The sequence below is a fragment of the Mustela lutreola genome, chromosome 6 (genome assembly GCF_030435805.1).
Source record: "Mustela lutreola isolate mMusLut2 chromosome 6, mMusLut2.pri, whole genome shotgun sequence".
In the NCBI taxonomy this organism is placed as follows: Eukaryota; Metazoa; Chordata; class Mammalia; order Carnivora; family Mustelidae; genus Mustela; species Mustela lutreola.
Genome location: NC_081295.1, coordinates 118505940 through 118519150, shown reverse-complemented (window position 1 = coordinate 118519150; position 13211 = coordinate 118505940). Strand labels below are relative to the sequence as shown.

The window sequence follows — 13211 nt, the reverse complement described above, 5'->3', positions numbered from 1 at the left end:
GAGCCTGACCTGTGGCTTGATCCCAAAACCCTGATATCATGACCTGAGCAGGCGCTTAATGGACTGAGCCACCCAGGTGCCCCAGGAGAGTGAGTTTAAAAGTGGGTTTTGATCATTGAATCTTGGCTGGCGTGCTTCTGTTGTATGCTCAACTTTTAGAAATTCTTTAATATTTCTATCTTGCACCTTCTTCACAAAAGCAAACATAGTTTTATACTTTGAAGAATTCATCTTCCTTTCTTCTTAGCTGGCCTCGTTCACTCTTTCTTTATGTATCCTTGTAGCAGGAGGAAGCTGTGCAGCTCCTAATGTGACACTGTCCATTTTCTCAGACTTGTGACCCAGAAGGAAATCTCTGACCTCAGCTGTGGCTCTTGGTGCTGGCCAGAAGCCAACTTCATGTCTGAGTGTACGAGTAGCAGTTTGCCATGGAAAGCTTGGGGCTGCAAACGGTGACCCTCAGTGATGGGACGACAGCCTATGTCCAGCAAGCTGTCAAAGGTGAGTATTTCCAGGTACCCCAGAATCTCATCCTGTCCTCCAGCCTCTGGAGAGGAATGTCCCATTCTTAGAGTCTCCCCACGACTGTGCCCTCCTGCTTGCATGCCACAACTTACTCAGCAGGAGAATTTCATGAGGTCACTGACAAAAAGGGAACTCTTTAAAAGAAAATGCCATTGAGGCAGGCCAGCCTAGAAAATCTGACTAGCCCAGCTGGAAGAACCAAGACCTTTGAAAGGCATAATTTCTTATGTGCGGTAAGTAGTTCATAAATATTTCTGGAAATGAATGAACACCGTGTTGGTTATATGACTTCCTGCTTTTCAAATAAATTCCCTGTCCAGTTTCTGGGTGCTCTCTAGAAACTTTCAAGTAAGTTAAACCATGTACAGAGGGGGACACCCAAGCGTAGATATCATGCGTTAGGTCCTAGTAAGGTTCTCAGAATAAAAATACAAGGGTATACACTTAAATTTGAATTGAAAAAAAAAAAACTGAATTGCAGATAGATAATAATAATTTTATAATAATAGATAATAATTTTCTAGTACAAGTATATCCCAAATACTGCATGGGATAGATATGTGTAAACATGAGATTAAGCACTAAAACTAGTAAAATAATGGGGCACCTGGGTGACTCAGTTGGTTAAGTGTCTGCCTTAGACTCAGGTTGTGATCCAGGGTTTCTGGGATCAAGCCCCATGTCGGGCTTCCTGCTCAGTGAGGAGTTTGCTTCTCCCTTTCCCTCTGCCCCTGCTTGTGAGCGCTCTCTCTTTCTCTCTCACATAAATAAATGAAATCTTAAAAAATAAAACAAACGTAACAAAGTAATAACACAAAGTACTGAAAAAGAATTGGCTGTTTATCTGAAATTTGGAATCCCCTGAAATTCCATTCTCTCTGCAACTTAAAATCAAGGTGTGTTGTAAAGTGAGAACTGAATGTCACTGAAGGACAGGGCCTTCGGGCCAGGGACGCGCACTGCTCTGACAGCCTCCTTTCTCACCAGCATTCTCAGGCATGCCAGATGGCCTGCCTGTCCTCCTCGCACAGCACTGGGCCAACATTGCCTCGCTCCTGCGCTTTATTTTGCCTCTTCCGGACTCTGAGCACCACCGTCCTCCTGAATGTGCTGTCATTGCAACATTGCCCGCCTTCGTTTCAGCACATTGTGCAAGTGTATGTCAGTTCCCAAGAGAAATTGTCTGTTGATTTTATTTTAAATTGTCTGCTTGCAGATGACCTCGGAGAGGCCCCTTAATCTCATCAGTAAACTCTTTCCCTAAGACAGTGTTGGGTTGGGGAGGGTTGCCTTCTGGAGGTTTTTTTTTTTTTTTTTTTTTTAAGATTTATTTATGTATTTATTTGTTTGAGAGAGAGACAGTGAAAGAGATCATGAGTGAGGAGAAGGTCAGAGAGAGAAGCAGAGTCCCCGTGGAGCTGGGAGCCCAATGTGGGACTCGATCCCAGGACTCCAGGATCATGACCTGAGCCGAAGGCAGTCGTCCAACCAACTGAGCCACCCAGGCGTCCCTGGAAAGGTTTTTTGTCAAGAGCTGTCCATGATATGTGGGCCTGGTTGGCTTCGTCCATCCGCTTGAGAACAGCACTTCTCTAGAATACTTTGGAAGCTTGAAACTCTTTGCAGACTCCCTATCACGGGTCTTGCCCCTCTGCGGCAGGCACAGCAGGCTGAAACAGAAGAATGGAAGCATGGAAATGACCGTGTGTGAATGAATGGTCGAGTGGCCACGCTTGGCCTGAGAGAGCCACCCAGTTTTCCTAGGTCTTTCCCTTTCATGTGTGGGTCTCCCTGAATCCCCACACCCCCACGCCCACCCTGTTTCTCTCTCTCTCTCTCTACTCTCTGTTTTCTGGCTGCTTCATGGCACCACAGTGTGTGTGCACACAGACTCACAACTGATTTCACACTCCTGAGGGGGGAGTCGGCCTTCGGGAACCAGGACCACACTGTCCTAGACGCCATCTCTCCCCTGCAGTGAGCTCCTCTGAAGCTCGTGGCCAGGGCACTGTCCTTGTCAGCAGCCCTCTCTCTTTGGAGCCAGCTTTGGCGGCTCTAAAAGTTTATCAGATTTATCGGTCATCAGGGTGAGCATAAAATGTGTTATTCAAGCCAACATTTTTGAGAGTGGGAGAGTGTCCTGTGAACCAAAATGCACTGGGGCCCACGGGAACATACGGCTACCTCTCCATCGCAGGACATGAAGACCGTGTCAGCCAGCCATCCTTCCCGCCTGGCCCTTCGCATTGTCGTCTCTGCTGTGAGAGGGGATTCTAGGTTGAAATCTTGTCTCAAGTAACCCTTCTCAACCTTTGGTCTTGTGCCTTGAAGCAGCAGTGACTGTGCCAGCAGAAACTCTGGTCCTGCTCTCAGAACCCCGAGTGCGGTGCCCTGGCCGTGACAGAGAAGGCATCAAATGCAGGGAAGCCCATGGCTCACGAATGGGTGGAGGTGACGGGGTCCCACGCCCTCTGCTAACTGCCTTTAGAACTCCTTCTTACCTTTGTCTCTGCCTCACCGGTCTTTAGCTAAGTTGTAAAACTGTGGGTTACTGATCCAAGAAGACAGCATGGAGGCAAGTATGGGGATTTTTCTGAGGGAGAGATAGCAGAGTTAGGCCAGAAGCAGCTGCCTGGTGTTTTTCCCACATCATCAGAGCTCAAATTACTAAACCTGAAACTTGGGAAGAATGGAGTAAGCAAACCACTTGTCACAAACTCTTCCCTCTCCTTTCTTACCTTTCTTGCTTCTTTCCCCCTCATTCCCTGGGAAACTCACTGGATATCAGGAGAGGCCTGTCTAATCCTATATTATTTGTCAGAGAGAGAGCGCGCACAAGCAAGGGGAACAGCAGGCCGAGGGAGAAGCAGGCTCCCTGCTGAACAAGGAGCCTGATGTGGGACTCGATCCCAGGACCCTGGGATCATAACCTGAGTGGAAGGCAGACAATTAACTGACTCAGCCACCCAGGCATCCCTGTCTAATCCTAATTCTAAACCAAAGAGCCTGTTGCTCTTGTAAGTGCTTCCCTGTAAGCTTACCCCTCAACCCTCCACTTTCTCTAAAAATAAATAAATGAAATTTTTAAAAAGAAAAATGCTTCCCAGTAAAGATCTGAGGTAAAGGAAGAGTAATATCTCAGGAACTCTGGAGTCTTTATGTTTCATACTTCTTGTTGTCTTAGGTGAGTCATCGTTTAATTAGAAAAATGAAATGAAAACATCAGAGATGAGTGAAGGAGATGTTCCCCACAGTGGCAGTGGAACAGGCCTAGAGAATAAGCCATAGCACGGCTGTTGATGTCCACATTAGCTCCCCATTGCTTTATTTTCTGTTTCTTCTAAAATGGGAGATCAGGTTTCTGATGATAAAAGCTAAGGCTTGGGGCTCTTGGGGGGCACAGTCGGTTGGGCATCTGACTTTTGGTTTCCACTCAGGACGTGATCTCAGGCTCACAGGATCAAGCCCCACGATAGGTTCCACGCTCAGCATGGAAGTCTGCTAAAGTTCTCTCTTTCTGCCCCTCCCCTGCCACTCGCCCTCTATCAAATAAATAATTCTTTAAAAAAAAAAAAAAGGCTTACTGAGGGCTGACCACCCACGTTCCTGGCATTGTTTTACATTCCTTAATCCATTTAACCCTCACAGCAACCCAGTGACAGAAACACAGTTTTTAATCCTCTTTTCAAAAGGGGGGAAACTGAGGCACAGAAAAGTTACATAAACTGTCGTAGAACACAGCTAGTCAGAGGTAGAGCTAAAACTCAAACCCAGGACCCCTGGACAGTTCCAGAACCACTTGCTTTTAACCACAAGCTGTACTGCCTTATTAGACAGTCTAGTTCCGAGCATACTGCACAGTGGGAGACAAGGAATGTATTTCATTTTGTTAGTTCAGTTAGAGTGCTGAATTTTGACCTACTGAGGTCTTTCCAGGTTTCAGGGCCTTTTTTGTTCTCTATTTAGATCATTCTTGGCAGCTCACCATTAGGCTGGAAGTCCCCTCTTCACAGAGCATGGATGGAATAATAAATGAAGGTGCTCCTCCTTGAATAGAGGAAGGGAATCTGTTGGGGGCTCTAGGGTTCCTCATGGTGGGATGTCTTCACCCCTGGTACATCTGAGGCCCAGGCCTAAGGAATCAAAGAGCAGGGGACGTAGGGCATGTCACCCATGCTTAGACATGCAAACTATGCCTCAAACAGACCTCTTCGAGAAGCAGGCAGGTGTCCCTTGACCCTCTTCAGGGCCTGAACTGCTTCTCTACATTTCCACCTTCACAGGAGAGAAGCTGCTGGAAGGGCAAGTGATCCAGCTCGAGGACGGGACCACCGCATACATTCACCAAGTGACGGTGCAGAAAGGTGAGGGCGCCCCAAGACACCCCAGCCTCCTGGAGGCCAGGCAGCACCCACCGAGGGAGGGCTGGGATGGCATCGAGCTCCAGAGAAAGGCAAGGATTGCTCTCCTTACAGAAGCTCTCTCCTTCGAGGATGGACAGCCTGTACAGCTGGAAGATGGCAGCATGGCCTACATACACCGCACACCCAAAGGTGGGGTCACAGTCATCACGACTGGTGGGGCGGAAGGGAGGCAGAATTGGCTGAAGTTGGGGCATGGCCTTGGGAGCTGCAGTTCCCAAGCTCGACGGGATTAGCAGGCTCACCTACCTTCCCTGGTGCCCACCCTTGGAGTGGCAATTTCTGCCTCCGGGAAACTGAGCCCCTGGGCTCACTAGCATGGGCCTCAGTGGTGGCTTTGTCTCTAACACAGCTGCAAAGTCTTGGGGCTTTAAACAGGACCCAAGGATGTCATCCAAGGCCAGCAGTAAAGATTTAGTAACATTTAAGACTGAAGTCTCTAAGTACTGAGGAATAATGATTTATTCCTTCTACCAGTAGTTTCTTGAGCAACCACTGCATGCCAGACCTTGCTTTAGGTGTGGTGTGTACAAGTAAGGACAAAGGTGGGCCTGCTCTCCTAGAGGCTAGCAGGGGAGACAGAAGTGAAACGAACGGTCACCGAAGAACTGATCATCATAAGCAGAGATCAGCGCAGGGAGGGCTTCTATGCGAACGTGATGCTCAGGCTTCTCTGCGAACGTGACACTCAGGCTGAGAGCTGAAGTGTAGACTTAGCTGGAGGAAGAGGGATGGCAGGGAACAGAAGGAACAGCATGTGAGGCTCAGAGATGGGAGGAGGAAGAAAGGCATGCTTCATTCCATGCTAGGAGCCAGGGCGGCAGGGGGAATGAGGGAGGTAAGACGAGAAAGGCAGGGCCCAGGATGTCAAGATAAGGGTTTGGTTGTTGGTCTTTATCCTGAGACTGGTGGGCAGTAGTAGAACCATCGGGTAACATGATCTCCTCTGTGTCCTGCAAAGATTTCTCTGGATGGTGTGTGGCCTGGAGATAATTGGAGGGCCACCAGTTAGGAGGTTCTTGTGGTCGTGAAGGTGATGATGATGATGGTCCCCTTGGGTCCTCAGGGACCTTGTGAGTTCCCAGAGTTTCAAAGGAGACCTTTTTCTTGGGAGAGTCAGCCCCCGAAGAAGGGTTAGCCAGAGTGACTCACCAAGGGGGTGACCAGGAGATGCTGAAAACTTCCTTGGCATATGTGCCTTTTGTTACCTTAACGCTAGGGTGCCCGCCATATGTCTTGCCCTTGTGCGGTCTCAGGACTAACCGCATGTTCCCTGCAGAGGGCTATGACCCCAGCGCCCTGGAAGCCGTCCAACTGGAAGACGGCTCCACTGCCTACATTCACCACCCCGTGGCTGTGCCAGCAGACAGCGCCATCCTGGCTGTGCAGACGGAGGTGGGCTTGGAGGACCTGGCCACGGAGGATGATGAGGGCTTCACTGCAGACACGGTGGTGGCCCTGGAGCAGTATGCCAGCAAGGTGAGCTCACCAAGCCTGACGTGGCCCATCCACTCCCTTGGCCACCTGACCACCACCACTGTAGGGGACAAGAGCTCTTCTATGACTCCCCTTCTTGCCCCTTCACACTGGCTCCCTTGATATCACCGTCCAGAGAGCACATGACAGCATGACTGGGGCCACCGACTGCTGTTGATGCTCCCTCTAGTGTATGCCAACTCTGCCGAGGGAAGGTGGCTGCAAGGGACCAGTGGCGACTTAGAGCCAGCGACTTTTATTAGATTTCTGGGCCACCGAGTTGGGCTGGTCTCGGATTTATTTGTTCTCGGCAACTCATGTAGTCATTTGGGGACGTAACCTCAGTAGGCAGTGACGGGGGCAGATGTGGCAGAGTAGCTGGGATTCTTGGGCCACAGGGCCTGTACTGTAGCTCAGCTTCGAAGGAGGAAGAGCTGGGCTCTCCCAGGGTCAATCAGCACTGTCTCTGCCAGAGTGGTGGTCCCGCCCACGGAGGATGGGGGCAATGAGATCTGTGAGCATGCCAGACCGGGGGGCACCCTCCCTGGGGTGAAAATGGCAGGGCTCCCCGGACCACAAATGTTACCCGAAGATTGGGGGGGGCAGTTGTTTTTATAATAAGACTATGCTACAGTATCAGAGGAGAGGAGGAAACTCTCGTGTCTTTCCAACATGAAGCACAAAACAGAAGACTGCTTTGGGCTCTTTGAGACTTGCTGCTTTTAGAAAGACAACTGGACTTTGAATCAAAACCCCTGAGAGCTGCTACTATCTAGTCTGACCTTGAGTGAGTCATTCTGCTCCCAGGCCTTAGCTTGCGCCTCTGAGATGATGAGACAGGACTAGATGACCTCAGAGGTCACGTCCAACCCTGAAGTTCCTTGATTCTCTGAGAACCAGTGAGGCATGGGAATGAAATCTGAACACCTGAGTGGGTTAGCCTGCCAAGCAGGCCTGGCCACCTGTGACACTGTCCCCCTCCAATTCCCCAGCTGTTTTAAGTGTCTGTGAAATATTGTCAGCTACTTGACCCCCTGTTCTGGAGCTGACAGACCTTGCCATGAATTTGGCTTCATCAATTCATCCCCTACTTCCCATCCCTTCCAGAGTTCCATTTCAGGAGCTCCTGGGCAGACCAAAGTGTCCTGGAAATGAAGACTAAGGGACAGTCCCAGCAGGACCCTGCTCAGGAAAGCGGAAGAGCAATAAAGGCTCCCTGAAGCCCCGGGGCAGGTGTGAAGTGGGTGGCTCCAGCAGTGTCCCCGAGAGAAATGACAAGGGAGGACTTGGTGCTCCCAGTCAGCCAGCTGGGTGCTGTGGTTAGAGCTGAAACTCCTGGTGAGGACCTGCAGGCCCCTGTCCCAGGTGTTTCTGGTTTGCTGCTTGTACCTCACCCTGGTGAACCCAGGTGAGCGTATCCCTGAAGCAGGCCCCCTTGTTGATGCCCCTGCTGAGCACAGGCTTCCCACAGGGAGGGAGGGGTCTCCTCACATCAGAGGATAAGGGTGCCTGGAGCTGCAGCCTCCTAGGTGCATGTGGTCAAGAGTGGGGGTTGCTGGGGCACTTGGCTGGCTCAGTCAGTGGAGCGTGGGACTTCTGATCTCGGGGTTGTGGGTTCAAGTCCCATACTGGGTGTAGAGATTACTTAAAAATAAAATCTTAAGGGGCACCTGGGTGGCTCAAATGGTTAAGCATCTACCTTCGGCTCAGGTCATGATTTCGGGGTCCTGGGATTGAGTCCCCCGTTGGGCTCCGTGCTTCTTGGGGAGCCTGCTTCGCCCTCTGCCTCTCTCTCTGTCTCTCATGAATAAATAACTAAAATCTTTAAAAAAAAAAAATCTTAAGGAGTACCTGGGTGGCACAGTTGGTTGAGTGCCTGGCTCCTGGTTTCAGCTCAGGTCATGATCTCTGTGTCCTGAGATTGAGCCCTGTGTCCGGCTCCACGCTCAGCATGGAGTCTGCTTGAGATTCTCTTTCCCTCTGCCCCTCCCCTGCCATGCTCCTTGCATGCTCTGCCCCCCTCATGAATAAACAAATTTTTAAAAATATTTTTTGTAAAAGCCTAGCTTGGGGGTGGCCTGAATGGCCACCTTACCTAGCTGTCTGGGAGGTGGCCTGTCTTCCATTGCTGTCACAGGCCCTGTGACATTGAGTCCTCCCTCTATCCTTGACAGGTGGGTGGAGACTCCACATGTCAGCCCTGTTTCCTCTGCAGCGTGCTTCGGTGCCTGTTTCCTGTCTGTCTCGGTCCGTCTCCCCCCATTGCCCTTCTCCCCCGGCAGGCCTAGCCCCGCATGCTGGGTCATAAGCTGCCAGCTAGGGCCTATATCTCACCTCTTCTCTCTCATCATTGAGGAGGATACAGATAGGAACCTCAGGATTTTTTTTCCTCAGGTCCTGCATGACAGCCAGGTTCCCCATAATGGCAAAGGACAGCAGGTCGGGGACAGAGCATTCCGCTGTGGCTACAAAGGCTGTGGGCGTCTCTACACCACTGCTCATCACTTAAAGGTAAGGCTGTCACGCACACGTTTCAGCTTTACTGATTTCCCCACCAGGCTGTAATTATACCTTCCCGCTTTGACTAGAACCGGTCCCTGCCCTATTGAAAGGAAGAGATGAGTGTACTGAAATGTCAAACCAGGGGCCGGTGACAGGCATGAAGAGTGCAGGAAGGAAGAGAATCGGGGAGGGCCCCCTGGAGGAGGTGGCTATTATTGATACTCTGAGCTCTAAAGACAACTGAAGAGCCCCTGCATACCCCAGTCCCCCTGATCCTGTGGTTGCTTATCCTCACAGGTGCACGAAAGAGCTCATACGGGTGACCGTCCGTACAGGTGTGATTTCCCCAGCTGTGGAAAGGCCTTTGCCACAGGTAACCTACCTGGAAGAAGACTAAAGGTGGACTGCTTCCACCTGAGGGTGGAAAGTTCTAGATTCACTTTGGGAATTTCCTGCCTTCCTGGAGCACCTGCTGTCCAAGCGCTCTGACTTGCAGGGCCCGTCTGGTAGAAACCCTGTTATTGGGGGCAACATAATCCAGGCCGGCAAAGGGATTAGCGGGGCTTGATAGAGAGACCCTCCTCCTCCATTGGTTGTGGAGTATTTGGGCCATGCGTCTCTCCGGACTTCATTTCCCCTTGGAAACCTCTCGCCGTGGCTCTCAGATGCACATTCCAGAATGGCACCGGCTGCCCAGAAGAGGGGAGGAGAGCAGCATGGGTTTTTCCAGCCCCTCTGATCTGCCCGGGGTTGGGTAGGGATAGAGGCCGAAACAGGCTTCTTGTGCTTGAGGAGCCGTGGAGCGACACGGAGCCCACCTGAAGATGGAGAGCCTCTGAGTTAGGATAATGAGGCCATGGGGGCTGAGGCTCCCTGAGCGTTCTTCTCATCCCTCCCTCCCACCCACGGACAGGATATGGGCTGAAGAGCCATGTGCGCACCCACACTGGTGAAAAGCCATATAAGTGCCCAGAGGAGCTGTGCAGCAAGGCCTTCAAGACCTCAGGAGACCTGCAGAAGCACGTCCGGACCCACACCGGTAGGCTGGGCCTTGCCCTGTTCACACTGGGACCTGGAGCTCCTGACCCCGGCGCAATCCCTCTCCCTGAGCCAGCCCACCCCACGCACCCCATGTTTGCAGGTGAACGCCCATTCCGGTGCCCCTTCGAGGGCTGCGGCCGCTCCTTCACCACATCGAACATCCGTAAAGTACACGTGCGCACCCACACAGGCGAGCGGCCCTACACCTGCCCGGAGCCGCACTGTGGCCGCGGCTTCACCAGCGCCACCAACTACAAGAACCACGTGCGCATCCATACAGGTGGGCCAGCCGGCATGCGAGAAGCGACCCTTCTGAGGCCCTGGCCCTCTCGCCTCTGGGCTTTTGGCCTAAGACGTGTTCTCGACTCTGAGCCCCAAGCCCTCCTGCTGGCCCCTGCAGGCTGGCCTGTGGGCAGGGAGAGGGGGCTCAGTGGGGTTCCCCCTTTCCAGTCTGGTCCCGTCCAACAGGTCCCACTGGCCCTCTCCAGCTCCCTGCCACCTCCCTGCACCCACCCTGAGATCTCCCCTTCTGACTGAGCTTCCAGAAAAAGGCCAGGGTCAACTGTGATGGGGGAAAAGTAAACTGAAATGTCACCCTTAGCTCCTCCCCTCCTCCACTGTCCATACGACTCCTACATATGTCCGCCCTCCCCAATGTCACATTGCTCGTCCAGCCTTCTGTGTCATCTCTTGGCATACATGTCCCCTCCCTCCCCCATCACTCCTGCTACGTCAATCCTCCCTCTCTATCTCTTGCCTCTCCTAGTCACAACCTCCACCTTCACGAGCCCCGCCTCATCCCCCCACCAGTCCCTTCATGAGCCCCAGCCTTTGCTCTGGACTCAGTGGGCCCACACTCCTGTCCCCTCCATTCTGCTGGCCGTCACCCCCAGCCATGTCTGTTGAGAGTCCCCGGTCTCAATCCCTCTCCTCCCCTACCCTGCCTGCCCCCACCCTGGCCCCTTAGCTTTCCCCTTGCCAGCCCCAGTTCCCGCCCCCTCACAGCCCAGTGTCCCCAGGGGAGAAGCCATACGTGTGCACGGTGCCAGGCTGCGGGAAGCGCTTCACCGAGTACTCGAGCCTGTACAAGCACCATGTGGTACACACGCACTGCAAGCCGTACACATGTAGCGCCTGTGGCAAGACCTACCGGCAGACCTCCACACTGGCCATGCACAAGCGCAGCGCCCACGGCGAGCTCGAGGCCACAGAGGAGAGTGAGCAGGCCCTGTACGAGCAGCAGCAGCTCGACGGTGAGGGCTCCGGGCAGGAGGTGAGAGCGGGGACGGGCCAGGCCTCCCCGGGGCCCGCTGGTGGCAGGTGTCAGCTCGGGCTCTCCTCTCGCAGCCGCCTGCGCCGCCGAGGAGAGTCCACCACCCAAACGCTCTCGAGTTGCCTACCTCTCAGAGGTGAAGGAAGAGGGTGATGACCTGCCAGCCCAGGTGGCCATGGTGACTGAGGAGGACGGAGCCCCCCAGGTGGCTCTGATCACTCAGGATGGCGCCCAGCAGGTACAGGCCCCCGGGAGTGGGGGACGGGGAGGGGAGGGGATAGGGTGAGCCACTCTGGCTGGTCCCCTTTCTCACTCCGGGGACTCCTGAAGTTCTGACAGCCCCACCCCTGCCCAGGTTCTCTTTTTCGCCTCATGGAGCTCAGAGAGCTGAGGCCCAGGGGCCCAAGTCTTGTCAGCCAGCCCCTTCTCCTTGAGCTTCCACCTCAGCCTCTAGAACTTTGAGAGCAAATAGTAGCTTCCCTGTTTATGTGGAGGCCGACAGGTCCTGATCATCTGACTGAGACATTTCTTAAGAGAGGCGTGTTGATGTGGGGACCAGAGCATGGTGTGGGGTCTGGAGGCCGGAGGTTTCTAGCCAGCGGTATGATAAGACCCTTGTCAGCACCCTTGCTGACAAGCATACTTCTGTCTTTTGGAGTTGACATGAGGATGAAATTGGGGTGGAGACCCCAGACTGAATAGAAACGAGCCCCAAGGCAAAGTGGTGGTAAATAGGAGTGGTCAACAGAATTCTTCTAGTATCTCCTTTTGGCAAATGAAGACCCGTTTTCCTTGCTTGTCCCTGACCCTCCCCCTCTGTGACATGAGTCTTCCAGCTTCTCAAGAAGCTAACCTTGTCTGCGAGCACAGGTGCCCGTCCCCAGGGGCTCTCAGACAGCCCGCCACTGCACTCCCAGCTCATCTTCCTTCCTGTCGCCAGGTCAGCCTGTCCCCGGAAGACCTTCAGGCCCTGGGGAGTGCTATCAGCATGGTGACCCAGCACAGCAGCACCACCCTCACCATACCCAGTGAGGACGATGACCTTGCCACAGCTGGCACACATACGGTCACCATGGTCAGCGCTGATGGCACGCAGACGCAGCCCGTATGACCAGGCGGTTTGCTTGGGGTTTCTTGTTCTCTTGTCCTTCCTTTTTGTGGGGTGGGCATTAACGTGCTGGCCAGCCTCGTCCAGCCTTCTTATGGGGACCAAGATTTCCCCCCACGGCTCCTCTGCGTCATCAGTTCTCTGGAAAGCGTTTCACTGGGGGGTCAAGAGACAGTGTCTAAATCTTGATCTACCTCTAACTCAATTTGCCACCACAGGCAGGTCATTTTTCCACGGGCTTCAGTCCATTTTCAAATGAGATTAAATTACCACGGGGTCTTTTGCAGCTCTGACCTTCTATGAATCCAAATCCCTAAATTCAGTCAGAGAAAAAAATGCCACCTCACTCAGCTCCGAGCCCCGTACTAATTAATCTGACCCGTAATGGTTTTATCCATCCCCTTCTGGCTTGTTCCACGCCACCTTGCTTGAAAGGATTTTTATTTGGCTTGGGGGGAGGGAGAGTAACATAGGTGGCTTGGAAAAATCTCATTCTTTTATATTTCAGGTTACAATCATTACCTCTGGGGCTGTGGTGGCCGACGACTCAAGTGTAGGATCCCTCCATCACCAACAGGTGGCACTGTTGGCCACAGCCAACGGAACGCACATTGCCGTGCAGGTGGGTTGAGGTCCCAGAGCCTAAGAAAGGAGGGAATAAGGAGGGGAAAGGAAAGAGACAGAGATCTTGAAGAGAAGGGCATTCGGCCCGAAAAAGAATGCCAGGTAGTCTAAACCCTTTGTCTCTTTGTGCCTCCGTTTCTTCATCAGGAAAATAAGTGGGCTCAAGTAGATGATTACTGAGGTCCCCTCTGGCCAGTGATCCCCTTCTGTGAACAGACCCCTCTCCCTGACCCGGGACCAT

General features: G+C 52.8%; 1 protein-coding gene across 7 annotated transcripts in view; it reads left to right on the top strand.

Annotated features, from left to right (window-relative positions):
* The window catches only part of ZNF76 (zinc finger protein 76), a 31893-nt gene that overhangs the window by 18264 nt on the left and 418 nt on the right, over positions 1 to 13211 (top strand). For 2 of the 7 annotated variants that reach the window (XM_059178549.1, XM_059178548.1), the window contains exons 2-13: positions 333 to 501; positions 4809 to 4889; positions 5001 to 5078; positions 6226 to 6425; positions 8817 to 8933; positions 9222 to 9297; positions 9838 to 9963; positions 10066 to 10245; positions 10985 to 11218; positions 11313 to 11476; positions 12179 to 12343; positions 12855 to 12968. In XM_059178549.1, the coding sequence (XP_059034532.1) occupies positions 429 to 501; positions 4809 to 4889; positions 5001 to 5078; positions 6226 to 6425; positions 8817 to 8933; positions 9222 to 9297; positions 9838 to 9963; positions 10066 to 10245; positions 10985 to 11218; positions 11313 to 11476; positions 12179 to 12343; positions 12855 to 12968 (1608 nt within the window). In that variant the 5' untranslated portion in view covers positions 333 to 428. Of the gene's footprint in view, positions 1 to 332; positions 502 to 4808; positions 4890 to 5000; positions 5079 to 6225; positions 6426 to 8816; positions 8934 to 9221; positions 9298 to 9837; positions 9964 to 10065; positions 10246 to 10984; positions 11219 to 11312; positions 11477 to 12178; positions 12357 to 12854; positions 12969 to 13211 lie in introns of those variants that run through there. The other 5 variants (XM_059178550.1, XM_059178547.1, XM_059178552.1 and 2 more) reach the window with 5 other exon arrangements.